At 39.5% G+C, this 27,308-nt stretch overlaps 2 protein-coding genes across 2 annotated transcripts; one reads left to right on the top strand and one right to left on the bottom strand.

Moving 5' to 3' along the window:
* Positions 1–300: 300 nt before the first annotated feature.
* Positions 301–22,115, top strand: mc5ra (melanocortin 5a receptor). The gene is made up of 5 exons (XM_038712258.1): positions 301–419; positions 10,307–10,536; positions 10,883–10,989; positions 15,201–15,389; positions 18,125–22,115. The coding sequence occupies exons 2-5, from the start codon at positions 10,369–10,371 to the stop codon at positions 18,693–18,695; spliced, it is 1,035 nt and encodes a 344-aa protein (XP_038568186.1). The 5' UTR covers positions 301–419; positions 10,307–10,368; the 3' UTR covers positions 18,696–22,115.
* Positions 22,116–22,306: 191 nt separating this feature from the next.
* Positions 22,307–25,480, bottom strand: mc2r (melanocortin 2 receptor). The gene is made up of 2 exons (XM_038712259.1): positions 24,840–25,480; positions 22,307–23,193 (listed from the first exon to the last, which is right to left on the bottom strand). The coding sequence occupies exons 1-2, from the start codon at positions 25,200–25,202 to the stop codon at positions 22,603–22,605; spliced, it is 954 nt and encodes a 317-aa protein (XP_038568187.1). The 5' UTR covers positions 25,203–25,480; the 3' UTR covers positions 22,307–22,602.
* Between the last annotated feature and the right edge of the window lie 1,828 nt (positions 25,481–27,308).

Here is a 27,308-nt window from a genome sequence, read left to right on the forward strand (position 1 = left end):
ACGTTTCCTCTTGCTGCTGGTCATATTTTTCGCTGTTCTGTAGATTGAAATTCTGCACAAAGTCACATCTAAGGGCTAATTTCTTGTAAGATGGAGCGCCTCACAGACAATCTTTTCAACATGGAGGAAGCTCTGCATTTTTGACTGCTGCTTTCTTCAGCCCACTGTGAGGGAGATGGTAGTTGCTGCATGTTGTGTCCAGTCTGTCAGATCTGGAGGGGGAGTTCCTCTCTCCCTCTCTCTCCCCTCTCGGTCTCTCTCGCTCTGTCTCTCTCCCTTTCTCTCAGGCTCTCTCTCTCACAGCTCAGCATCTCCACTCTCACGATGCGTAAATCCACTGCTTTGATGCTCCACAGAGGCACCATCCAGTCCATCTGAGCCACTTGTGGGAAGGATTTGAGTCACAGCTCCTGTGTGAGGTGAGTCATTCATTTTCTCTGTCTCCCTACTCATAACAGACAAATTTTTGCCACCACCGTCTTGGTGGTCTTTGCATTTTTACATTCATGTTGTCAAAACTCTCACTTATAGAATAGCTGGTATTACATTGGCAAGACTTGAGGACCTCAAGTGTGTGTGATTTAATGGTGACATCATCATACATACGTTAATATTTTGTCCTCTGAGGTGTCACTATATTTTATGTGGACATTCCATGTTTGTCTGTTGTGTTAAGTGCAGAGTTTGCAATGAATTTACAGGATTTTGAGAGTTACATGACTGACCATGTTGCAGCTGCAGGTTTTTTATGTGTGTGATATTTGGATGGTATTTTCCACTTTTTGTTGGGGGCATCTGGTTGACCATTATTATATGTCATCATCAACCACCAATAGTTTCATATCATCATATTCAGTTCACATGATGTATAAAACTGTTTGGTCATAGTTTGGTCTTTAATGGACTAAAAGCTGTGCAGCATGTGCTTTCAAAACAAACAACTGACAGAAACAAGCGACTTGGTCAACAGCTGATGTTTGTTGAGAAATAACGCCACAGTGGTGATATGCATTAATTCTGTTATCACTTGTGGTAAAATGTGCAGGATTGATTTCACAGCGCAGATAAAGGCTCATTTAAATAGAACCTCCCTTTGAGCTGCTTTGCTACTTCCTATGGAAACACAAACACAGAGAGGTCCAGATGCTGCACAGTCTCATGGCATCCTGCCAGATGTGCATTCACTTTAGCAGAAATTACTACAGCCCTGGATTAATCAGAATTACACATCACTCATCCAATATATGGTGGAAAAATACTGTACAGAAGGTGTATTCCAGCAAAGCACTGCCTGTTAGCTGGTGGCAGTTAAAGCATATTTTATGTCAGCACATTGGTCACACTGTGTGGCACAATGAGCAAATTGGCAACACAGTGAAACCTGGGAGATCTGACTGATTTATTAGCATTAAGAAAACTTAATAGACCCTCCTCACTCTGCAGGCAAAGCTCTGTTTGTTCATTCCCATAGTAGCTGTAATAATTGTCTGGAGAAGATAGCATTTCCTCACAAAGATTAGTCACCACAGTGGCAAAGCAGCAGCAGTGAGCAGTGTGAGACAAAGAGCTGCCCTTCTACTGAGTGACCTGAATCTGGTTCCAGATAAACACATCTCCAAAAAAAAGTGAAGAGTTATTTTCTGTTCTATTATTTGGTTTGTATAGCGACAAGTTCACGTCATCTCCTCTGTATGGTTCTTGTTGACAACTGCAGAGGGAGAGGTGTGTGTGTGCAAAGCCATTTTATTAAAGCTCATGTAAATGGTGACTCAACAGGCTCGGATGGCTTTGACAGAACATAATTGGAAAACTGCTGGTCCATAGAACATGCATGCACCGGCATCGGTTCTCGATGTGGGTCCCTAGCAGGGGTGGGTGATATAATGATGTACATTGGGAATCAATGTAAATTTGTTAACTGACAAATATTTTTATGTGCAGTTTGTACCGAGGTAACTGTCTCTTCAACATCTCTGAATATAGTAGGTAATTTTAAGCTATGGTGAAAAGTAAATGAGCAGGCCTACTTTACGACAATACAATCTTTGAATGTTTTTTCAAATTGTTTTGCATAAATGTGATGAAGTACCTTACTGTGTCAGATATTTAAATCCATGCCATATCATGTAGCGTGATATAAGATTGCATTAATCATATCCATATTGTGAACTCCTATTCTCATATTTTGTTATATTTCTGTGGAAACGTGGACATTTCTATATATAATAATCACTGCTAGATTTACTATTTTTATTTTTTATGCTGTGGCATTGAAGCTGTTTAATTTAAGAAATTTCAGTACCACAGTTGAAACAGAATTGTTCCTGTGTAATACCTTTGTCTTTAAACTGCACCGTGTCTGGCAGCCTGTCTCAGGGACACACCCATGTCAAAAAGAATGAATGTGATCTTAATATAACTACAGTACATGCAAATGATTGGGTGTATATGATATGGGAATCAATGATTAGATGAATTAAAGATAATAAAAGCATTTCTGTTGCACGCATGATTGCATTATATTTTTCTGTTTAAATCTCCTGTTGATTATCACCAACATATGTCTAACAATATTATAGGCTGGTAAATATTGCCAACTGTTTTGCACATTTAAATAATCTTCGTAGTGCATCTGGTGATTACCATTAGACTCGCTGCGACCATAAGCCAAAAAAGCTTGATCATGACTTGAATGGTGATAATGCTGTTATTTTTCAGGGATGTCTGGGAGAAAAAATGACATTTAACACTATGTTTGTGATAGTGTAGCCATGGCAACCTTCAAAGAAGTGCTCATGACCACCATGTTTTGCTTCTGTCCGTGTCATTGTAGTCAGTCACATCATGAGATCAGCTGCAGATTGAGATCTGATTGCTGTGCTCAGTTTGTTTTGGTGGCTGAGCCTCCGCTGGTGCTGTCCACGCAGATCAGAGCGAGACGAGGCTCAGCAGGAGCAGCTCTCTAATTCTTTCAAATCCTGACGGACGAACGGCATTCTGCACGACTGTCCTTTACAATTTAAAGATTTATACTCAATTGGTAAAAAAAGAATTTATACTTTTGCACCAATCAGTTGATCAATAAATTAAAACCTGTATATGTGTGTAACACAAGAAATCAAGAGCACAGTGTGGCTGGCAAGCTCACATGACAATATTAATAGCTTAGAACATGGCCAACCAGCCTTTTCAGCTTGCTACCACTAACATTCTCTATTAAACTACACAAGCTAATGAATGTACATAAAACAGCGTTAATAATCCATATACTATTGTTGTAGCATCACTCCTGTAACAGCAGCAAAAGCTTTTTATCCGGCAAGTTAACAACATTATCTAGCTCACGCTACTTACTTGACACCATATGCCTTCATTACTTTATTTTAAATTTCCAGTGCTTGTCTCTTCATCGTCATATAGGACCACACTGGAAATAAGACTTGGATGGTAAACTAAAAAGGTCTAAGTTAACTAGCTTCCTTTTATAGCATTAGCTTCCTGGCTAAAGTGCTTTAGCTGTTATTACAGTATTATATTTCTTATTATTATCATATAAAAAACAGGAAAACTGAAAATGTGGTGAGGAAAATGAGAAATGTTACATGGGGGAAAAGTTTAATAGGACAATTAAATCAATAAAGTTTTAATTTAACTTAAGCAAATAATTGGTGGTTAAGAAAAACTCTTTCCAGCTAAACAGACTTAAATGATTGGAAGTAAAAGTTTTTATATTTTCGATTTGTCTGATAATATTATAGTACACACAGTCAGTTTTGGGACTTAAAAGTAGCAGTCATGTCAAAATCATGAAAAGGGGCACTTGGTGCTGTTGGTGAACACAGTGGTTCAACAACACAATGAAATAATAACACGGTAAAAATAAATGGTAACATAAGGAAATGATAATATAGTAAATAAGAAACATGTTAGAAGAGCGAGACCAATGGATATTAAAATAAAATGAACTAAACTAAAAAAGGTGTTTACAGATTGGGTTCCCCCTCAGCAACTCTGGCAGGCGGTTCCAGAGGCGAGGACCATAGGCTCTAAATGCCGCCTCCCCGTAGTTCTTTGTCCTCACCCAGGGAACAACTAAAAGGCCAGTGCCAACCAATGTTAGGACAGGTGAGATGTGTGCTCTCCCTCTGGACTTACTCAGTACACGTGCTGCTGCATTCTGAATGATCTGCTGCTTATTTATAGCTAGACCAGAAGGGAGAGCATTGCAGTGTTAATACTATAATGTAATATAATACAATGTTTAATTTTAGCTCCAGAATTTGACTGTGCTATAAACCAGCCTGTTTGTTGGGTAAATATACAGCAGTTACGTCATTTCCTTTTATACACTGTATTGTGGTACATGTGCAAACATGCAGGCTCTCAGGTTGTTGTTTTGTTGTGATTACCATCTCCATGTGATTAGATTTAATTATACTTGTTGCACTGTGCATAATTAATGTTGTCCTGCTCTCTGAATGAATAATAAAGACTGTGGAACACATCTTACACAATCTTCCACTTCAGAAAACACTGATTTCATTTCCCGAATGAATACTGAAAAAACCCTAACCCCCCCCCCACACACACACACAAAAAATGCTGAGAATTTTTATAGCCGTTCATGTATTCTGTTTTATCCCACGATGTGAGCCTTTCCATTCACAGTAACATAAAGTCTGCATGTGTGGGCTGAGCGAGTGCTTATATAAGCTCTTACATCCAAATAAGCTTTATTTGGTCTCACATGTCGACAGAGAGGCTCTAAAAATCATCTTTTTAGTTAACACTATGGGTGGTGTGCATCCACACTGGGATTTTGAAGTAGGACGATTATTAGCTGTCAACAAAGAAGCTTCAAGATGTCTCTTTTGATGTTGTGATCAAGGCAGAGTGGGTCTTGCATTTTGTTCTGTGACAGTAGCACAAGATCCCAGTGAAAAATCGACCCCCTGGGACTGGCGCCACAGAGAGGGAGGGAGTCCAAAAAGGTGGAGTGGGCCTGAGAGAGGCGTAACACAGAGGCAAAGACAAGATGATAAAGAGATGGAGACAGGCAGACAGGGAGCTCGGGATCACAGCGGCTGAATTCTCAGGGGAGGTGTGATTGCAGCAGGTGTGTTAACATGAACACACAATCAGTCGCGCATTCACCGATATTACAGCTTAATTTCAGGTGAACACCAGAAGGGGGGCGAGTAGCGATTGAGTGCAGGGTGGTTAGGTACGTAATTGTGTGCCGATCATTACTGAGAGCATAATTTTCATAGTAAAATGACTTACATCTTTGAATCACATCAGCCACACATCACTTGCTCTGTCTTCACACCTTCAAACGGCAACACAAGTCAGAACAGAGCTGCAGGGAACAGATACCTGCAGGTGAACACATCACAGCAGGGTATTGCAGGTGGCTACAACCTCTACATGAATTGAATGAAGAAGTATTTTCAGAAAGCATGTTTGCATTGTAAGCAGATGAAAGGTCCTCCGGGTTTTTATTTCTCTTATTAATGAGTCACCCTGGGCCCAGGCTGTTGACTCCTCAGCTAACAGAAAAATGCCTGCTGATAGATTTTCAAGTAGTTTGAGGTTTCCATTAAAACTAAGAGCTACTATCTTCTGCAGTGTGAGGCAAGATTTCAAACAAAAGAATTCAGGAAATCCGGGAGAGGTTTTCTTGCGGAGCCTTGATCCTGAAAGTAATTGGCGTGGAGGACAATTTTAGAATAAAAGACTCTTTCACAATTTGCCAGGTCCTTTTGTTACAACTGTTGAAACCACAAGAAAAAGACTCCACATTAAGCCATTTTAAAATAAAATGATTTCAAAATGTTACTGGAGGGGATTCAAACCTCCCCAAAGCCTCCTGCCAACACTGAACCTCTCTTTCCATAGATGTTATATAAAATGCTATGGGGACTGCCATATAGTATTTTATTTATGTCCCAGACCTTTTTCCTTATAGCTCTGTCAGATGAAAATGTATGGGTGAACACCCATAATGTTCAATATGTTCTCTTTAATAGTAATTTAAGTAGATGCTAATTAACACTATTAATTGTAATATTATAATAGATATTGCAGCAAATATGGAGCGAACAGAATCTAGCTCGATTACTTCCCCTTACTTTCGATTGAATGAAATGCTACATTTACATATGGCACCAAAGTCAGAGAGATGGTCGGGGTGGATGGTGGCTGTAGAAAGCGACTGTCTGTGGTTTAGGCAACAAAAGGTTTGGTTAAGGTAAGAAAGACTTTTTTGTTTTCAGTTAAATGTTAATTAATGCATCATGGCTCTGCAGACTGCTGCGAGTGTCTAAACATAACTTTAAAAATGTAATAATCTTGTAGTCACTTCGAGCAGATTATATTGCAAGATGTGAATGAACATTTTATTTTCTGTTCTGTATCAACATTTTTATCAATTAACAACATTTCCTCTTTATTAAAAGAAAATGTAAGGCGGCATTAAGTTTCTCTCAAAATGCATTTGCTGTTGCAAATTAGTTTTATATAAACATAATTTATAGGACACAGGGTTGTATATATATATTTTCCTTTAACCAAATCATAATTTCTATTTTTTCAAATTAGCTCAGCTATTCCACTATTCATGTATTCCCAGCTGTTGCAAAAGCTGGGACACAAGAAACCCTAGAACTACTGTTATGGGGCGCTTTACAAAATATAATAGGAAAAGCAGCTGCCCAGCTGTCACATTGAAGTTGCTCCTAATTTTAATGTAGGCTCACTGTATTTTAAGTAGAAGATATATATATAAAAAAAAAATATATATATATATATATAATAATAAATATAATAATAATAATATAAAAGGACTCCAATCAGGATCAAAAAAGAAATGATCAAGGAATCCTTAACGTGCCCTGTTACCTTCAGGTTCATGTTATTAATGGTCTTTGGCTCCCGAACAGCTCTTCATTTAGGTATACTGTATATTTCAAATAAATTGGTATGATTTTTGCACATATGAAGAAAGAACCTGAGAGCCTGTCTGTTAAAAAGAGTAATTTTATCATTGTCATGCATTTCTTTTTGCGCGGGATGGAGGAATGGGGAAGGGGGCCTAATCGGACCAACACATCACTATCATAGACCCCTGTACACAAGGGCCCCCTCATACCATGGAGCTCCCATGTACCTCAGGTTGACGCTTTTAATCATTAAAGCAATCTGGATTGTCCCTGAACCCACACAGAACCGTTTGGTCTCACTTTTACAAAGCATCTTGTGAACTTGTGCTCTATGTCTAGATCTAGATATCTAATCCAGACTGAATTACAGCACAATGTAACACCTGTTTAAATGTCCTCTATTTTATAGAAAGAACTCCAAATTTTTCCCAATAATAGTTATTCCCTACATATAATTCCATCAATGTGTGTGGGTTTGGTAGATGTTCTCTCCTGCTCTCATGCAGGATTCAATATGGGAAATATCAACACGTTGGATATTAAATATACACATTTTCAGCCATGCAACAGGTTAGAGAGATCTTATTAACACCTTCTGTATATTTGGGAAGAATATCATATGATACTGATATTAATAGATAATAATCTGATGTGAGAAATGTAAACAATTAATATGCTCTGAAAAGACTTGTATAATTATTTACCGTATAAAGTAAATAACTGAAATATCATTGCTCCGGCCACTGGGATTTTAATAATTTTGGCAGAATTAAAAGGCAATTAAATAAAATAAATAAATAAATTGAATAATTCCAGCATAAATTAGACATTTTAGTCACAGTAATTGCTTCTTGTCTTTGAACAGCTTAAGAGAACTGCTTTCTTAATGAGTACTGGAGAAATTAAATTCCAGTTATGCTGTTATCATTCATATTTCCTTCAATTGTTGTATTCATAAATGACAGCAGTAAATGTCTTAACTACTCAAACATAACTGGCATGGTTTTTCATTTAGCCCTGCAGCAAAGGTTAATTACTGTATCCGCTAAGCTCACAGTGTCACATTGTAATGGGATTTGGATAATAGCATTCTGCTGAAATGAGACAGACTGCAGTCCAAACAGGGGTTATGGTGGCCATAATAAAGAAAATAAAGTTTTTATCGCTTAACTTAGGTTGAAGGGTTTTATTTTGTCATGAATTTGTTTGCTTCAGTATCTAGGCGTTTTCTTTATCAGTTTTCTTTATGCTTCTTGGCAGCAGCTCTCGCCTCGTAACTGCCTCATGCACCACATGACTCTGGAGTGAGAGAGTGAAGAGTTTATATTACCTCTGTGCAAATGTATAAGCAACTCAGAAAGTGTCATTTGACATCACTGGAGGGCCCATTAGTCAGGTCACGAGTGAAGAAACAGGGGAAGCACTTGCCTGCAGGGAAGAGTTGAAGCTCCATTTCTCAGATCCGCTCTCATCACATCTCATCAGCTGAGGACAGGATCTTAACACTGAGGCTTTCTTGTGTCCCATTCACTTGCCGTGGGAGTGTAACATCAAAGCTCCTCGTCCCTTTTGTTTCATAACCAAAGTGGAATGTTCAAAACAACCTTCAGTGTCATTTTGTTTGGTCACACTAAATTTATCTCACTGACATATTATGAATGTCATCTTTTGACGACTGGGACTGATTTCCCCAGAAATTTCTCATTTTCCCAGCCCTTACGAAAACAACTGACCAGTGATCCGCTGGTAACAAAACTCTTTGGACCTAATCCAGTTCAACAGTGTGACTAATTTTAGGATGACTGATTTGTACACATTTTGTTTACGAGGCCATGCTGGGTAATTTATATAATCCCCTGACGTAAAATTCCAGCACTTTTGTCATCTCCGTTCCACCAGGCTGAGTTGGGAAAAAAAGCATTCTCTCACTTTGCTTCCTGGTCTTAATACATTAAAATGATCTAGTCCCACCAAATGAATTTAAAGCCATAGTAAAATTCCATGTAACTAACCTCATGTGACCTGGATTAGTCCCTTTCTTTAATAAGTGATGTTTGTTTGTTTTGATTGTGTTTGATTTCTATCATGTCTCAGTCGGAAAAGAGATTTCAATCTCAAGGGACTTCCTGGTTAAATAAAGGTTGAATAAAAATAAAATGGGTTCTTGTGTAAACATAACGCTGTTGTAAATCAATGTAAAAGGAGTATGTAACACAGGACCTGTCTAGTCTTAAAGTGTTAGGTGACAAGTAAATGAGAAGATCTACCTCTGGAGACTAGATAAGTTTGTATGGTAAATATGTAGCTACCAGCAGTGGCGTAAGGTTGTAACAATGGGCCCCAGTGCAGGCTGTTGATGGGCCCACACACACTGCGTTCGTGTCTAGAAGGGAACCCTTTATTGGCAAATTTATGTGCCTTGTTTCCTTGTTTTGCCAGGGTTTAACAACTGATAAGATTAGATGCAGTAAATACCTAATTTAAAGCTCCTTAAATTGATTTCTTTCCATATTAACACATTCAATTCAACAGTTCTCTTTGTGTGCGTCTCTCTCCAACACACACACACGCTGCTGCTGCTGTGTTTTGCAGATTTTAGAGTCGGACTGTGTCTCCGAGACTTTTGTATTTGCAAAGTACAGAAGTCAAAGAGAACGTTATAAGGAGCACGGCCAGTGCTGTTATTGTCAAAATCCTGAAACCTCACCACAAACAGCTGAGTGCAGGAGGTGTCCACACAGAGTTTTTTGGGCAATTTCAGAACAATAATCTCCTGAATCTCGACAACCACATTCCTTTTCGACAGAGAGGCAAGACATTGTGGTGAATAAAAAAGAAAAGTGGCCTGCTCATAACACAACACCATGTTCTGAAAACAGGCCAGCTACAGCGCACGCACACAGTTTAATACCCACAAGCACGTCCACACAATTGAACAGGTAGGCCTACTCAGTGGCGAGCTGTCTCCGAAATGATAACAGCCTTCAAAACAGCGCGGCAGCCACGCGAAATGCACTGAAAATGCAAAGTAAAGTAAATCACCGATTTGAAAGGCATCAGACGAGCCTGCATTGAGCGAATTCTTTGACAATGTCCTCAGTAATCCAAAACAATCTTATTGGGGAGCTTTGCGGCCCTCTCCTCCGGTTCTCATCTCTCCCGTCTCTTCTTGAAACAACTTTTATGTTTGACTAGCATGACTGCTTAGCTTGCACCTGTGCTCTGCTAATCTACTTGTCAGATTTTGCGTTTCACCCGGTATCTGGAGTATTGTTGTCTTGTCACATGATCAAAAAGAAACTTAAGATTGGGCAATAATTTACATATTACCCGGCAATCATCACTGTATTTGTTTTCCTTTGCAGCCTGCTTGAAAAATGGCAACCAAAATAAAGCCACAGTGATCTGGACCAAAACCATAGCAGGGATGAATGTGTCTGATGAGTCCTCCTATCACAAGGAGGTGCTTCTGGGTAACTCCACCTGGGCTTACTCCTACTATCACCAAAACTACACCCTGCCCCCTCCGCTACTACCAGACAAGACGAGCACTTCCAAACCTGCAGCATGCGAGCAGGTCCACATCGCTGTGGAGGTATGAACTTTTGTTATGTTTTTAAATGTTAATCTAAACTATTCTGTTTTTTAATACTCTTTTTTTGCTCTCTTAATGAAATACTATACTCCGCTAGTCCATTTCTCACATAGATTCATTGTAGTTTTAAAATGCTCCTGTATTTCTTGGAGAAAAAACAAACAATTTTGCAGTAGTGTTTTACCTCCCTCTTCCCTGTCTTGTTATTCATCCTGTAATCACTCAGTTTTATCTTGTAACCCTTTGGGGGGGGGCCACAAGCTTACATTGGGAGCCATAGTTTACCCCATTTTAGACTACGTAGTTCACTCTTCCATTCTTCTCTGTTACACTGTATTATACTCAGGTCTTTCTAATCCTGGGTATCATCTCCCTGCTGGAGAACATCCTGGTAATCACCGCCATAGTGAAGAACAAGAATCTCCACTCACCAATGTACTTCTTCGTCTGCAGGTGACTCAGCACACAACATAAAATATTGATTTAATATATTGAGTTTTCCATGCTTGTGCATGTTCCCTATTTTTTACAGGGCTGAAGGATTAGCAAAGCAGTAGTCTTTTAAACTGCCAGTGCCACTGTTCAGTGTGTATCATCTTTTTATTTTTAATAAAAAATGAGCTGTGGGCCCTTAGTGAACCCCCTGTTTCTCCCACCCTTTGTGCATTGTGTATGTAATACCGTAATACAAATGAATTTAGGATTATGCACCATGTAAGAACTCCTTTGAAGTACATTGTTAAGATATGGCCAGAAATTTAGTTTAAAACTACAGAATGTGAAGAAGGAACAGTTGTGACGTTCTGTCAAAGACATCTATGTATTGTGTTGCAGAGATATCTAATGTGCGAGAGGTGAAAAGGGACTTTTTAAGTCTAATAAATCAACTAAATAAATGCACAAAAAGTCAAGTAAGGAAATATTCTTATTCTAATCTCCCATTTTCCTTATCAAACAGAAAAACACAATCGTACACCTTCTGAATTCAAGTTTCTCTCGCTCACCAAACTGATTGCCTTGTTAACTCATTGTAAACTCTTTCCACTGTTCCAACAATCACCAAATCAAGCATAGCTCAGCTGATTCCCCTCTTAGCATCCTTGGACCCACATCTACTGCTGTTGATTTTTTTAAGTAACTTTGAGCCACACTTGCAGTGTGGCTTTGTAGATGATAATAGAGGTCAAAGTTTTCATTTGTCCCAATACATTCTCATCAGCCTCAGATGTACTGTGTCTTTAGCAGGGCTGCCCCCTAATAGTCGACCAAGTTTTATTTGGCCGGTTAATAGCAGAAAAACCCCCCACTCAAAATCCATTTGGAGCGGTGCCTTGTTGTTGGGGCCAGTGCAGCACTAGAGGGGCGGTTGCAACATGGACCTTTTGTCTTGTAACACATAAGTTACTAGGGATATGGGACTAACTGCAGCTGCTGTTAGCTTGTTTGTTAGCCATGCAGCTGTTTTGCATTTAGTGTGAGAATTGTCGTTAACAGACAGCTCGTATTATATATATATATATATATATATAATTCAATTAATATCAGATGTGTGATGACTGACAATAGATACTAGTAAGAGCAGCAATAAATACTACTAAGAGCTTGCACGTATGGAATCAATGGGGTAAATAGCTAGGGAAAGAAGTAAGAGTTGACGAAATAGTGCAATCAATACCAGAGAATTGTAAGGGGACAGAACAAGAAGAGCACAGGAAGTGCAGGTTAGAGGTTAGGAGTCAGAGGTGTTATAAGAAAGGGTTGTTGGAAGAGATGAGTTTTCAAGAGCTTCTTGAAGTTAGAGAGGGGCGCCTCTGCTCTGATGGCGTGTGGTAGCTTGTTCCACCTTTGTGGTGTCACAGATGAGAACAACTGAGATTGCTTTGTGTGTAGGGATGGCAGAGCCAGGCGGCGTTCGTTGGAGGAGCGCAGTGGCCAATAGACCATGGTAAACATTGTACCCGCTAAAGATCATAAACATTTGTTAGGATGCTGACATTAGTATTTATCTCAAAGCACTGCTGTGCCCAGTACAGACTCTTGTTAATGAACAAATTCTTAATAAAATTCTCTCAAAATGGGTCTTAATGATTGATACATTTTTGGACTGTTTTTGAAATGATATGGAGCTGCATGACTTTTGCCATTTCAAAAGAGAGAGCGAGAGCGGATCAAAAGAAAGAAAGAAAACTGGGCCAGAGCCAGGTTTTCAAAAGTAAGGAGGTTTGGGGGCATGCTCTCCTGAAAACATTTGTAAGACTAAAGTATAAGTCTATGCATTTTAATGCATTTTGAGAGTAACAATAATCACTTAGGAAACAATGTCACATAAATGGAACTTCACTGTCTTCTTGAAATCGTTAAATTACCTGACTACTGTTATCTGTGTTCTAACACTCATTACTCAAGTTCATCCAAACAGTAAGCCATAATCTAAAAGTTAGACACAGCATGACAGTGAAAAATGAGTGTATAAAACATAATAGAGCAAAAGGAGAAAAGCTTTAGCTTAATAAAAATATGACACATTCTGAAGCAAAGAAAAAAGTGTTCACTGTAAGACTTGTTCCAGATCACAGGTTTAATTAGCTTTCCTGTTGTGAAAGTGGGACTTTAAGGTGATGAGAGCAGGAAGAGTTTGTTTCTATGTGTGTGGGGGGCAGTGGAGGCTGTGTCAGAGACTTGTGTTAACAGGAGATGAAGAGTTTAAATTTTACAACCACCTGTTTTATGCAAATCTTGAACCGCAGAAGACCTGAATGATAATATCACCTATTAAAATAAAAAGCTGTACGCAACAGTTTTTTTTTAACACTGGCCTGAAGTGGCAAAGTGTGCATAATTCATAAACGTGAAGATTTGTGCATCTTGAACTTGACAGCAACACATTTTTAAATAAATGATGATGTAGGATGTGTGTCTGCTTATTATTTCCCCCCACGAAAATATTACACAGTATGTGCGCTGCCAGAGGAAACAAATACAATCATGAAACTGATAAAAAACATGTATTAAAGGTAAATTAATAAAATATCATGGTGAACCTAAAGTTATAAAACACAGTCTTTTGATCTTATAATCTACCCCGCTCAGAGAAATTACATAATTGTAGTTGATGGAAACTCACTTTGATCTACCTGCTTATCCCATGTGTGAATGTAATTCCTCCATGCAGACTCAGTGGACTCATGAAACATGACATGGATTAGACTTGGTATCAGAGTCAACTCACAAATTTGATTACTCAATTTGACAGAATCAAGTAATTCCCTGCAACTCAATTTTGACATTAACACCAATTACTTGTGGCTTCATTTGGATCTTGTGACTTGAAAGATTGAATCCCCTCCCCCAAGACCAAAGCTAAAGAAAGAGAGAAAATGAGCCAGTGTGGGGCTGTAGAGCGTGTCTACGGTCTATGCATATTAATGCATTTTGAGGGTAACAATAAGCACTTAGATACAAATAATGTCACATGGATGAAAATTGGACTAGAATCCCACACAAGTCACAAGTCAGTGTCTTACAGAAATCACTGTCAAACAAATTGAGCAAAGCAGCACAACTGCAGTATCTTTCAGGTTTTTGTCTGAATTACTTGACATTACCTGTGTCATCCAAACAATAAGCCATAATCTAGAAGTTAAACATAGCATGGCAGTGAAAAATATATGTATAAAATATGCTTGAACAATGGGAGACACTTTAGTTTAGTAAAGACGTGATACAAGGCCAAAGCTAAAGAGCAGACATTCAGATCACCGCTTTGATGTGGTTTTGAATGATTTCTTTGGTGTTTCGGACAGATAGGGTCACTGTGGGATGAGAACATTGCTATGTTTTCTTTGAAAATGTATTTTATTTAATGGGAAAAAAGACAAAACAATACCATATATTATATTATAAATAAATACAGTACATTTGTTGCTCATCTTCTCTAGAGGCATCATGAGAAACATTTTTGTTTCAGAGTGAAATCTCAACAGCTACTGGGTTGCCATGACATTTAGTACAGACATTCACATTCCCCGGAGAATGAGTCCTGATAACTTTGATGATCTTCTCACTTTTACCTAGTGCCATCGTGAAGTCAAAATTTAAATTGCGTTGCTATTTATCAAATGCCTGCACAAGTTTCCTCCGGGTCACAGAACAAAAACATGCAGGTTTATTGCATATTGTTGCCAAATTTTCCAGGGCGTACTCTTTTCTATGGCACGTGAGTTAATAGTAAGTTGATGTAGATCTGTAAGCCAACATCCTAAAATAAGACCATGATGCCATGAAGACGTTAGCATTTAGGTCAAAGCACAAGAAGAGCCACAAAGACCTGCTGGTGTGGCAAAGTCTTGTTTGTTTTTTTGTTGTACATTTCTGTCAAGGTGTCACCCTTTAAGAATGTTGGTTAAATAATAGTAAAATAAAGTATGTTTCTCTGTTTCTAAATGTTTAGGTGTTAAATTTATTGTCAAGACAATACCTGGGCCTCATTTCTGCCTGCTGGTTGTTGTTTTCCACTGTGACATGAATGTGGCATCTTCCCGGGGGATGAGGCTAGAACAGCTACAGATCTTGGACTCATGGGGAGAAAGTACAAAAACAGAATGCAGATTTGTGACCATCTGTGATTATGATGAAGCGTAACCTAACCTGTTTGGTTGTTGCAGCCTGGCAGTAGCAGACATGCTGGTAAGTGTGTCCAACGCCTGGGAGACAATCATCATTTACCTCCTAAACAACAGACAGCTGGTGGTGGAGGATCACTTCATCAGGCAGATGGACAATGTGTTCGACTCTATGATCTGCATCTCTGTGGTTGCGTCAATGTGTAGCCTCCTGGCCATCGCTGTGGACAGGTAATGATGGAGCGAGTTGCACTTTTATCTCTGTCGTAGAAATCCATGTAATGTATAGCTTCATTTTCAGTACACAGATACACTCTCACAAAAGTCAGTTTGCATTGATTCATTGCTCAGTTTTGTCCTGAAACAAGAAACAAAGTCATTCTTTTAGTTCAGAGATAAATTTTTCTTACATCAAAACAATAACTCACAAAAGGTTGTATAACAACAGAGGCTGTGTACTGGTGTCCAGAATAACAGCTTCATCTGATCCGCCAGCTTTGTGATAATGGGCTAGAACAGAACTCGTGTGTAGTAATAATTTCTGAAGAAGGGTCGTGGAGAGGACTATGTAATTTGGTTCCAATTACCAGGAACATGGACGCAATGTTTAATCGGTACTGTTTCAATTAATTCCAATGAATGAATACGGTGGCATAATGTTATAAAAGTGCCCATCTGTCAGCCAGTGCACTTCAGGTCACCTGAACATGTTAAAATGTAAAATGTCTCTTTCTGTGTGGTTGAAATGGATCTCTATAACCACATCATTCCCAGTACTTTCTGACAGTGACAGTACACTGATTTTACACATGAAGTTTAGTTTTGTTTGGTGTTTACCAGGAAGAGATGGCTTTAAAGAGGTCATATTCAGCTTTTTGTGCTTGTTCCCTCTCCTTTATTGAGTTATATATCTTTTTTGTGCATGTAATAGGTTTGCAAAGTGAAAAAGCCCAAAGTCACAAAGGGAGTTACCATCACCCACAGAAAACTCTGTTCCTGAACCTGCCTGAAAACAGCTCGATTGTATTCCAGCCTTTTTATTCTGTACTACCTGCATCACTATGTAACACATGTCATAATGCTCGTCTAGCGGCTAGTGTGGCAACAACAAAACAACCTTTGTCAAACTCTTATCCACTTTGAACAAAAAACAAAACTTATGCATGACAACATACTGTTGATGTTTTCTACACAACATTGTAATTAATTATAATATTTACCTTTTTTATTTCTTGACTAAATATGAAATTAAAATAACGTTAGCTACCCTCCAGGCAGTCAGTGGACATAAAGTTATTTCTGTGATGTAGAGACAGAAGCTCAGTTAAAACTTTATGGATGAAAGATGCATTTGTTACAAATTTAAGAACTTACCAATGAAATACAGTGCGCGAACTATACCATCGCTTTTGGGGGAGCTGACTCTTTTTTCCGGGGGTGGGGGTGGTTGGACGTTTGCGTGGGTCGCAAAGCGAGAACTTACTCTTGCTGAAAAGAAACATTAATAGTTGCAAACATGTTTGTATTCTTGCTTAAGTCAGCACAACTTATATGACCACATCAAACCACATCCAAACATCTCAGTATGATCTAGTCCTCTTCATACATCAAATGCGAGGGTCCCATATCAACAACCCAGCCTAACAATACACACATGCATGAGGATTGTAAATACCAACAAAAATAGGTCAGGCTACCTACAAGGGAGCCTCATCAGTACCTATTCAATGCTAATAGAGCAATAATACAGGTAACTGGAAATCGTTCTTACCTTAAAACAGAAACGATCACACAGGCCTGGGATCAGCTGCTTTGCTGTTCGTCCATAAGCCCATGATGGGGACTGGCAGTGACCTGATTTACTCCACGTGCAGACTGAGTGATACTAAACTAACTAAAGTTTTTTTTTTTTCTTGAGTTAAAGTGAGTGAAGTTTGTTAAATTGCGCCCGTCCGCTTCGATGGTGATGGTAAGAATAGCATGCATGCTAATTAAAATTAATTAGTGATGAATCAACCTCAGGCACAAATTATACATCAGTAATGGCCTGATTTTTACGCATGATCCATAATGATGGAGATCTAGCAAAATAGAAATGCATTGAAAAAAAAAGCATATTGTCAATATTTTAGAGATCCCCAAAAATTTCACAACTCGTGTTTTCAGTGGAGCACATGTTTTATTAAGAGGAGCCAAGCTCCCCCTGTAGTTCACACCCTGCTGAAACGTCTTGCTCCAGTCTAGGTTGCTAAGCTGGTACGGGTTGTTCTGCCTTGTTCCGGGATCATGTATGGCTGAAGCAGCTGAAGTGGCTTTGTTTTGGATCACACTACTTTGCTTGTCAGGACCCACCCTATTCTGCTTCTTATTGGCTTGTAGTCCTTACCTAGGTACTGCACATGTGCAACTCCCAACAAAGATCTTGTAGAGGTAAGATGTATCGCTCCATAGCTAAAACAAAGCTTTCAACACACAGGGTGAAAAGAGGAGCTGCAGCAATGTGCAGTATGACAAATGTAAACCTGGTCTGGTACAACCCCTAAATAAAATTACGAAACTGAAAATAAATAATAATTAATGAAAGATGATATTGACTTGCATCATGTGAAATGCGCTTCAATTTTGACCATTCCTTTTTTTTTTTTATGTTTCTCATAAGTCACCCATCTTGGTTGAACTGCAATACTAAATTACAGACACATCCTTTTTAAACTCTAATGAATAAGCGGATACACACATAAAAGTGTCCTTAGAATGTCGTTTCTGAACCCAAAAATTACAGATAAAAAGCAAAGGACAAGGAGTGTTAGTGCCATATACTGTATTTCTACTTCACTAGACTATTCAAAGTTCTCTGCCCTCTTTGGTTTCTGCAGTTCCCCAGTAGACAGTAAAAGTTGCTAGAAAATCAAAGGTTACTTAGATCTGAGATTACTTCAAAAATCAACATTTGTTATTATCTACAGGTACGTCACCATATTCTATGCACTGAGGTACCACAACATCATGACAGTGAGGAGAGCCGGTTGCATCATCGGCGGTATCTGGACCTTCTGCACAGGCTGTGGGATCGTCTTCATCATCTACTCAGACACCACACCCGTCATCATCTGCCTGGTCTCCATGTTCTTCGCCATGCTGCTTATCATGGCCTCCCTCTACAGCCACATGTTCATGCTGGCTCGTTCACATGTCAAGCGCATCGCCGCCCTGCCCGGCTACAACTCCATCCACCAGCGGGCCAGCATGAAGGGGGCCATCACGCTCACCATCCTGCTGGGGATCTTCATCGTCTGCTGGGCTCCCTTCTTCCTCCACCTGATCTTGATGATCTCCTGTCCGCGGAACCTCTACTGCGTGTGCTTCATGTCGCACTTCAACATGTACCTCATCCTCATCATGTGCAACTCTGTGATTGACCCACTGATCTACGCCTTCAGGAGTCAGGAGATGAGAAAGACTTTTAAAGAGATCATCTGCTGTTACAGTCTTAGAAACGCCTGTACCAGCATCTGTGCTCTGACGGGTAAGTACTGAGAGACACAGACCAATGACAAGATGAGTAGGATGAACTGACTGAATCTGACACTGGAGCGTAACCATGAAAGATTTTATCAAAATACACTGTTTGAGAACTGGGTCACTGCAGTACAGTGTATAGTCAAGCACATTTTAGTCTTCTGTCCTACAGAATGTAGGAATGTAGGAAGGTAAAACTACTATCTCCTAATGTATCCGCCGCATACACTAAGTGGCAAATTTATTAGGTACATTATTTTTGAACTCTTGAAAGATTAGACAATGAGCTAAAAGAGATCCAAATAAAATAAAATCTAATTATTTCAGCACACAGCCAGGACCTCATGATTCATTTGAAAGTGCGTCACAGAAAACTGTTTATGGCCTTCTTTTCATTCTAGCTCCTTTTATTATTCTACTTTGGCTGACAGGATATTTTCTTTTTCACTACTATGATTAGTAAGCCTTAAATGCTGTTGTGTAAGAGCGCTTATATACTTGCTTTTAACTACTGTACATAATGGCTACCATGCCTACCCGGTGTTGCTTTGGAGCAGTGGTTGTGCACATCCTTGGAAATGAACACTATACGGATAAATGAACGGTGGTGAGTGAAGTCAACAACAATCGGAGAAAGTTTTGATGGGAACCTAATAGCCTAATTGTCTGTAGTCTCTCACTGCTGCCTCTGCTGCTTTTTGCGCTGTGATCTCAACATTAAAGGGGAACTCCATACAGGTGTTGGGGACTACTGCATAACAGAAACATGGATAGAGCCTTCTGTGGATCCAGAGGGGGTGTGAAGCCTGACACATTGCCTCACTTGAGTTAGCGTTGACTGGTTTGAGATTTAAAAATGGGAAGAATCTTGGGGTGTGAGTCAGAAAGAAGTGCTTCGTATGGCAAAAAAGCTAAACCTGGTGAAGGCGGACGTTCCTGGTAGATTAATTTGTAATGTGAACACTGTACTTCTACTTTTAATCTCGTGATCACTGTGATGAAAATGCCGCTTTGTTAACTTATCAGAGTAAAATTCCAGTACTCAACCAGTAATGTAACAACGCTCCTGCAAATATTTCACAACAAAAGCCTTGTTTTAATAAATGACGGTATTCTGTCTGGTCGATATGGATACATATCAGTATCATATTAGATGTTTTCATGTCTGTGACGAAATGTGCAGATATAGATTTTGATACTGTAATGTGTAAAGGTGTAATGTTGCTGGCATGATGTCCACATGACTATCAGCAGATCATCACAGTCACTGTTTCTGTTGAGAATTCTTTCTGGCGTTCTTACTCGACGTGCGCACACTCGAGCGCAACACGCTCACACATGCTCACGCACATTGTCTGTCACATACACATGTGCAGACACAGACTCCGCTTTTCTAGTCTACCGACCAGTCAAAGCACTTTACAACACATGCCAACATTCACCCATTCACACACACGTTCATACACTGATGCCAACCTGCTCATCAGGAGCAGTTCAATGTCTTGCTCAAGGACACTTGGATAACTCACCGGAGAACTAGGATTACTAGATGACTGCTCTCTGGAAGTGAGTGTAAATCCGCTTCTTCCTCTTAATGCATTTACTACAATATCTTAATGCCTTTAAGCTGTTGCACCAACACAGGGATACTTTCGGTCTAAAAGTTTATTTAGTTGTTTGTTGATTCATGACTAAAATGAGCTATGTTTACCTAAGTATGACTTAGTTTATTATTATAGTGGCATGGCGTTGTTATTAGTGCCATAATAGCTCTTGTGGAGGAGGTTGGAATGTACAGTAGGCGTTGACTTTAACACAGGAGTTTGTTTTCCAATTCCTGCCAACAGTCAGTGTTGGTTTCTTTTAACCATGACCACAGTATTTTTCCTAATATTAACCAAGTAGGTTTTTGTCCTGAGGAAGATTAGAAAACTAATTATTTTAATAATATATATAAGAAATAACATTTAGTACAGAGGACCACAGAGGAAAAATCCTGTTAACGTGAACACATTCCTATAAAGCAAGTATATAAGTGCTCTACCACAAAGGCAATCTTGTGTTAAATAAAAAAATGAGAAAAGGGAGCACAAGACCAAACTCACAGTAAGCTGTTTTATAATATTTAATCCAACTATATAAAGTTAAATTAAGATTCACTGCTGATGTGTTTACACGTCTAGCAAACTGAGAAACCACCAGACATTACTTGTCTATGTCCTGGGGGGGAAGTGGGGAAAGCTATGCTGCTGCTGAACTTTTGAACGACATCACCTGTCCACAGCCAATTTTCTGCCCCTGCTGTTAGCCCTGCCTCCCCCTGCTGTTGCATTAGTGCTACAGTTAACGAGCAGCTTCCGAAAATCTACCTACGCTCAGTAGCACACATGTTTCTGCTATGATCTGAATGTCACTCTTCTGCTTGTATCTTGTACCTTGATATTAATCGTAGCTGTTCTATTCTGACAATGTGCCCTCAATGATCTCTTCTTACTGCCTCCCTGCCCACGCAGTCTGTATTAAACTATAGAAAATGCCATAAGGTGACACTTGAAATGTAAAAATGAATGTACAAGTAGCTTAACATTGCTCTCTGTATGAGTGTGTTAGTGGTGCCTACCTCCCAACTGAGAAGCTTGACAGAACACAAAATGCAACCATCTGCTGAAACTGCTTTTCACAAGAAATGTTATGCATAATTTCTTGGTGATAGATACTAAACATTTGTTTCCCAGTGTTACATAGTAATATTTATTGCAAAAAAAAGAGCAAGCCATTTGTATTATTTGTATCTTCAGACTGATCCATGGAGGCATACAGACAGTGAGATAAGATGTCTCTGGAACAAACACTGAGAAAACAGTATCAAAAGGATGATTTATTTCTGCATTGTGCTGTAATTGCCTTGCTGTAGCTTCCATTAATGTTTATTGTAAGCGCTTTGCAATTGTAAGATCAAAAGAGCATATGAATATGCACAGAAATGTACACAACATGCTCATACATGGAAAAGTGGTTTTATTAAAACAATCAATGATATATATATTTTCCCTTTTCCTATAGGTTTATTAATAAAGAAAACACATAAATGTTCCATTTTCCTCACTGTACATTCACCTCCAACTTGACCTTTCTGTGATATTATTGATTGTGAAGTACTCAGTTCTTGTTTCCACAGAAACAGCAGTGAAAACACCGAATGTGATAGACAGAGGTGACGTGATTCTAATTGCATGCTCAGGCCTGCGTTGTATGTACTGTGAGACAATATTAACAGCTGTAGGGACATATTTTATGTTAGTTAATAGTAAAGTGATAGCATGCAAAAATATAAATGTCAGCTGCAGTTGAAATCACTGACGCCAGTGCTGGCCATGTTGCTTTAAAATGAATTATTTTGTTTGTGTCTCAATAAAAGCAAAAGGTGAAATGGTGAAATGTTATTGTTTGCATTAGTGGCTGTGGTTCACTGTGAGTGATGCAAAACCCAATGTCATGACCCATGTAAAATAAGAACATGTCCTTTAAGTAAAATAGGTACTGGGAAATATGTGTCCTATGTGACTGTGCTGCAGATGGATAATTAAAACAGGATTTGAAGAGATTCACACTTGGGGTGAAATGACATTGCATCCAAGGTTAGATAGCCACTGACAGAGAGAAGATGGACAGAAAAAACAATATACGCAAAAACACTCTGTTTGGCAAAAACATGAACAGTCACAGGTGCTCATTCAAGCACAAACAAAATTAAAGCTACTGGTGGTGGTAGCCTTGATGTAGCTGGCTTCAGATAGCAATGCAACTGAAAAAATGGATTCCCTTGACCACCCAAAGTTGTTCAGTTGCATTACAGATCTTTATACTGTTGACTCCAGGGTTTAAATATGTGCAACCCAATGAATACAAAGCAGTCCAAATAGCGCTATGTGTACCACTTCCAGTCTGAACAAAGCAGCATCTTCCTGAAGGTGTGTCTGAGCTCAGCGCTGCGGAAGGCGTAGATGGCCGGGTCGATGAGGGCGTGGCTCATCAACAGCACCACATGAAGCTGGAACAGTGATCGGTAACACTCACAGTACGGGTTCATAGGACACACCATGATGATGATGAGATGCAGGAAAAACGGCGCCCAACACACCACAAATGCTCCAAATAGGATGGTGAGAGTCAGGGCCCCTCTCATGCTGCTGCCCCTCCACCGTTGACGCCGACACTTCCCCCTGCTGCTGGTGGGCAGAGCAGCAATTTTCCTGGCATGGATGCGTGCCAGCATGAACATGTAGACATAGAGGAAGCAGATAATCGCCAAGGAGACGACAAAGAAGACAACGAAACAGATCATGATGAATTTGGAGTCGAAGAACCTCACCATGAGCACGGCCGACACTCCACATGTTGTCCAGATGACACCCAAGATGGCTCCTGTGCGCCGCATCGTCATAATGTTGTGGTATCGAAGAGCATAGAAGATGGTGATGTAACTGGAAGTGAAAACAAATCGTTTTGTTATCCGCTCACTTTCTCTTTTTGTTTCTTGAGTTAAACTTTGGTGCTTTACAGCTACATTAATCAATATATTTCTTTTTTGACAAAGAAACATAAATCATCAGAACACCGGCGTCACATGGTAGGGGAAAGAGACAAAGCAAAGTGACTTGTCCTAGTCTACATGTCATGGGCAGACAGTGTGTTGTTGGTGGTATTGAAGAGTAAGAACCACACCAACTAACTGGACCCAAGTGAGATTGGCAGGTATGTTTAGATGCATTTAAAGTGCTGCAGCTGAGCAGCTAAAGACCCCTTTAGATTTATTTTGTTAATTCCAATTCCCTTATATCCAGGGAACAGTTGTATGCTTTGGCTCCAGGCAACCTTTGACAACTCTTTCAACTGCTTTAATAAAACAAATAAAGTCACATACTTGTTAGTGTGAATCTAGTTGATCAGAGTGAAAAACAGAAACAATAAGTAAAAAAAAATGGAACAACCTAAACCCAAATCAGGAAGTTTTATGCAACAAAATGGTATTTTTGGGGTTCAGATCAGGCAACAGAACTCTACGTTAAATCCACCTGCCTCACACCAAACTACAGGCTGACAAAGTTAGCAACTACAAAGTGGAGCATTTAGCTGCTAAAGAGCCAGTTGGTGAGGACCAATACAGAGCTAAAATGAAAGCAAATATTGGCCTTGGACTTTCATTTTACAGGTGACCACAAACAAATTTGTCATAAACTTTTTTTCAGCCTGTTCTGCTGCCCCCTAGTGGCCCAAAATCAATGAATGCAGCTTTAAAGTAATTAAATATTTTATGAGATTCTGAGAGCAGAAACGATACTTTTGGAAATGTTTTTATTTGCAGTCTCAGCATATAGTCAGCTAGCAGTAAGTAAGTAAAATCTGAACATCTGAAAAACTTGATATTTGTATGAGCAATGCCCTAGCATTTGCAGAAAGCGTTTTAATTGTCCATTTAACAAAATACATTTTCTGTTTGTTTTCAGGATTTGATTTGTCAACTAGTTTGTAAAAGCACTCATTTTTGGCAGCCCATTATCAGATGTCAGATCACTGCTTCCCTATAAGCATTTGAACACCCCAGCAGTGAAAGTCCTTGCTTGCATCTACATACAAAAAGTGAGACAGTGTAACTTTCACTGTGATGGATTACAGACAGTTTAGTTGTCATATCATTCTGACATTATCTGAAATGCCTGGAAGGTGTGAAAAATGTGGTAACAATGGGGTAATGTAAAATGTATGTGGCTCGTGGTCAAACATGCAGAAACCACTGCAGGGGGGCCTTTAATAAGCTGTGGATCTATGAGTTAGAGCACAGAGAAAAGTTCAGATTTATCCAAATTATCCAAATTCAAATATGAGCAGAGGATAATTGGTTATGGGACTCGCACTCCACAGAGAAAAAGTTCAAAGCAGGCAGTGCAGCTTACAGTATTCCCGCCATGGTTCTGGTTTCCTTTACAGTCAGTGAAGCCACTTTATCCTTTCAGCATCATAATATCTTTGAAATGAGGATTCTGATGGATAAGTGGGCTGGGGCAGAATACATTCATACCATTACAGCTTAAAATCCATCCAGCCCTATGAACCAAACATATGGTTTAAAAATACTGTTCATCTCAAACAAATCCAAGCCACACATACGTACCGCTCCATGGCAATAGCCAGGAAACTGGAAATGGAGCCCACAAAAGACATACACAGCAGGGAGTCCATCACATCGTCCAGATTTTTCTCTGAGGAACCTTTCTTCTCCAGGTGTCCCACGTCGGAAAATACGATCATTAGGTTCTCCCAGGTTTTGGTGAGGCTGGCTATGGTGTTGAAAGCCGCCAGGCTGCAGATGAAGCAGTACATGGGCGAGTGGAGATTCCTGTTCCGAATAATGGCCACCACAACCAGCAGGTTCTCAGCCAGGCTCACAACACCAATGGTGAAGAAAAGGGGGACGGGGACCTTCACTTCGGGGCAGTCTGACTGGTTCACTGCGGTAGCGTTCATAGTTAACCAAAGTGCTCTGTTCAGATAAAACACATTTAAAAAGAAACTGCAGCTACAAAGATGTTAACATGTAAAGATGTTGAGAACCACTTGAGGGAAAAGGTTTAGATGGGTTTGTTAGTTTTATATTGAGTGTTGGACTCGATTAAACTGTAACTAACCTCAGATTGTGTCAAGGTTAGCCTCATTTAGGCTATCACAAGCTCCCAAATTCTCAATCTTGCCTTTAACAGACTAGTTTAGTGTAATGACCAAAGACCAGATATTTGAGGTGACCTAAACGGTGGTGGTGTTCTCAGCTGATACAGTGTGACTACTTCTTCTGCTAAGGTATCACTCGAGCTACGGTTGAATTTGAGGAAACACGCACAGGAATGCTGGCAGCAGGCTGTTCCCTGCAGCCGGATTGTCACTTGCCACAAAATTTCCTGTTCCCATATGTCCTGTTTTCAGCTGGCCTTATCTCTGCTGTTTAGACAAGGGACATGCAATCGAGTGTTTGTCCGGGGCTTACAGACAGTCAGTTTTGCCAAAGTGTTATACATGAGATTGCAGTGCAGTGGTTTAGTTTGCTGCACTTTTGAACTGTGTCGATCTAATCCTGTCTGCTTTCTCTTAGAGCTTGGTAAAAACAAGTTAATTAAAATCCAGTCATCTTGCTTCTGTTGAATGTTTTGAATAAATTCAATAGCCTCCCTTCCAGTGTTTCACATGCTGAATTCACTATGATTCATGTACCATTTGGAGCTCATCATTTCCATTACACCTCTATTCTCTCTTATATTAGTACTGTGACCTTTTATCCAGGTTGTAACAGCTTATCTGATAGAGGAGTCTGCCCTTCAACTTGAAAATGGTTAGTTGGTTAGTGTTCTTAGGGTTATGAAACACATCTGAAAAGGAACATTTTCTGATCATCATAGTCATAATTACAATGAAGGAAATACTGTGTGATCTGGGCTTTGAGTCTGATTTCCTGCCAGGCTGCCGACGGAAGATTATTATAATAATTATACCAAGCTTTTATCTGAAACCCTCTGACCCTTTTTGCCTTGTCAATCCCAAAGCAGTCTCAATGTCAGAATAATCAACTGTGCTGCATTAAAATCCAATAAAACAAACTTTTAAACTACTCGAGTAATTTCTCATTGTAGAAATGACAGGACAATTCCATTGTTTAACAGTCCATTGCCTCCTTATTTCTGACTCAGTTGGGGAGAGAGAAGCATAACAATCAAAGGCTAATCAAAGTGGGGTGTTTCGTCTTTGTTTTTTGCCAGGTGCTCCTGATTTTCTGGGATTGAGTTCATAATCAAAACAAGACTAAAGAGCAAGACACATTAGAGAAAGTAGAATTGCCTCATTTGACTAAAGTCAGTTGACGGCCATAGTAGGACACATCAGACGAAAACATTTGGTGTTTTGTGGGTCATACATTTTGAGTCTGTGTTGCTCTTCAGACTCCACAGTACACTAGCGACTCTTTGACTCTGTAGGTGAACAGTGTTTTTAGCTACATGCTAACATCAGCATGGCAACATGCTAATAATTACAATGCTAACATGCCGATGTTTAGCAGCTATAATGTTCATCATGGTCACAATCTTTGTAGCGGCAGGGTCGTCACTGGGATTGAAGGACAGGCGGGCTTAGCCCTCAGGGCAGGCGTAACTTGCGCTTGTAAAATCTTTGCACTCGCATCTTTTGTTACTGTATTAGAACTACACTTATGACAACAACCAGAGAAGAAGCCAAGAGGTTAACAAATAGAAAGAGACAGACACACTCTGTTCTTCCATTTCTCCTCTGTTGAATAAAAGTTACTGTAATGTTACATGGGCATCAGAAGTAAAAAAAAAAAATTGGGTGGATCCTCCTAACCTATATTTATCAAGAGAACAAGATGTGACATTTTTAAGACTGTTTCATAGAAAGTAAAGCTAACAAGTTCAAGATTTCGCTCTAAGCTGCATTTTGTTGTATTTTGTATACAAGGACAACAGAGTCCCTATTGTGAATCCTGAAATATGTTATAAAACAAGAAATTCCCCGAGCACAGCAACAACACAAGGTGCTTGTAGATGGCAGGATGAGGCTATAAAAAGT

This window comes from Micropterus salmoides, unplaced genomic scaffold, assembly GCF_014851395.1.
Source record: "Micropterus salmoides isolate LMB-PRFRI ecotype aquatic unplaced genomic scaffold, ASM1485139v1 Ms_hic_scaffold_11, whole genome shotgun sequence".
NCBI lineage: Eukaryota > Metazoa > Chordata > Actinopteri > Centrarchiformes > Centrarchidae > Micropterus > Micropterus salmoides.

Excerpts from the sequence above, each read along its gene's own strand:
- mc5ra (XM_038712258.1), top strand. The coding sequence starts at position 10,369 with ATGAATGTGTCTGATGAGTCCTCCTATCACAAGGAGGTGCTTCTGGGT. Across the intron at positions 10,990-15,200 it reads ATGTACTTCTTCGTCTGCAG|CCTGGCAGTAGCAGACATGC; the intron begins GTGACTCAGCAC and ends TGGTTGTTGCAG. Across the intron at positions 15,390-18,124 it reads CTGGCCATCGCTGTGGACAG|GTACGTCACCATATTCTATG; the intron begins GTAATGATGGAG and ends TATTATCTACAG.
- mc2r (XM_038712259.1), bottom strand. The coding sequence starts at position 25,202 with ATGAACGCTACCGCAGTGAACCAGTCAGACTGCCCCGAAGTGAAGGTC. Across the intron at positions 23,194-24,839 it reads CCATGGAGCGGTACGTATGT|CGGATAACAAAACGATTTGT; the intron begins GTGGCTTGGATT and ends AGAGAAAGTGAG.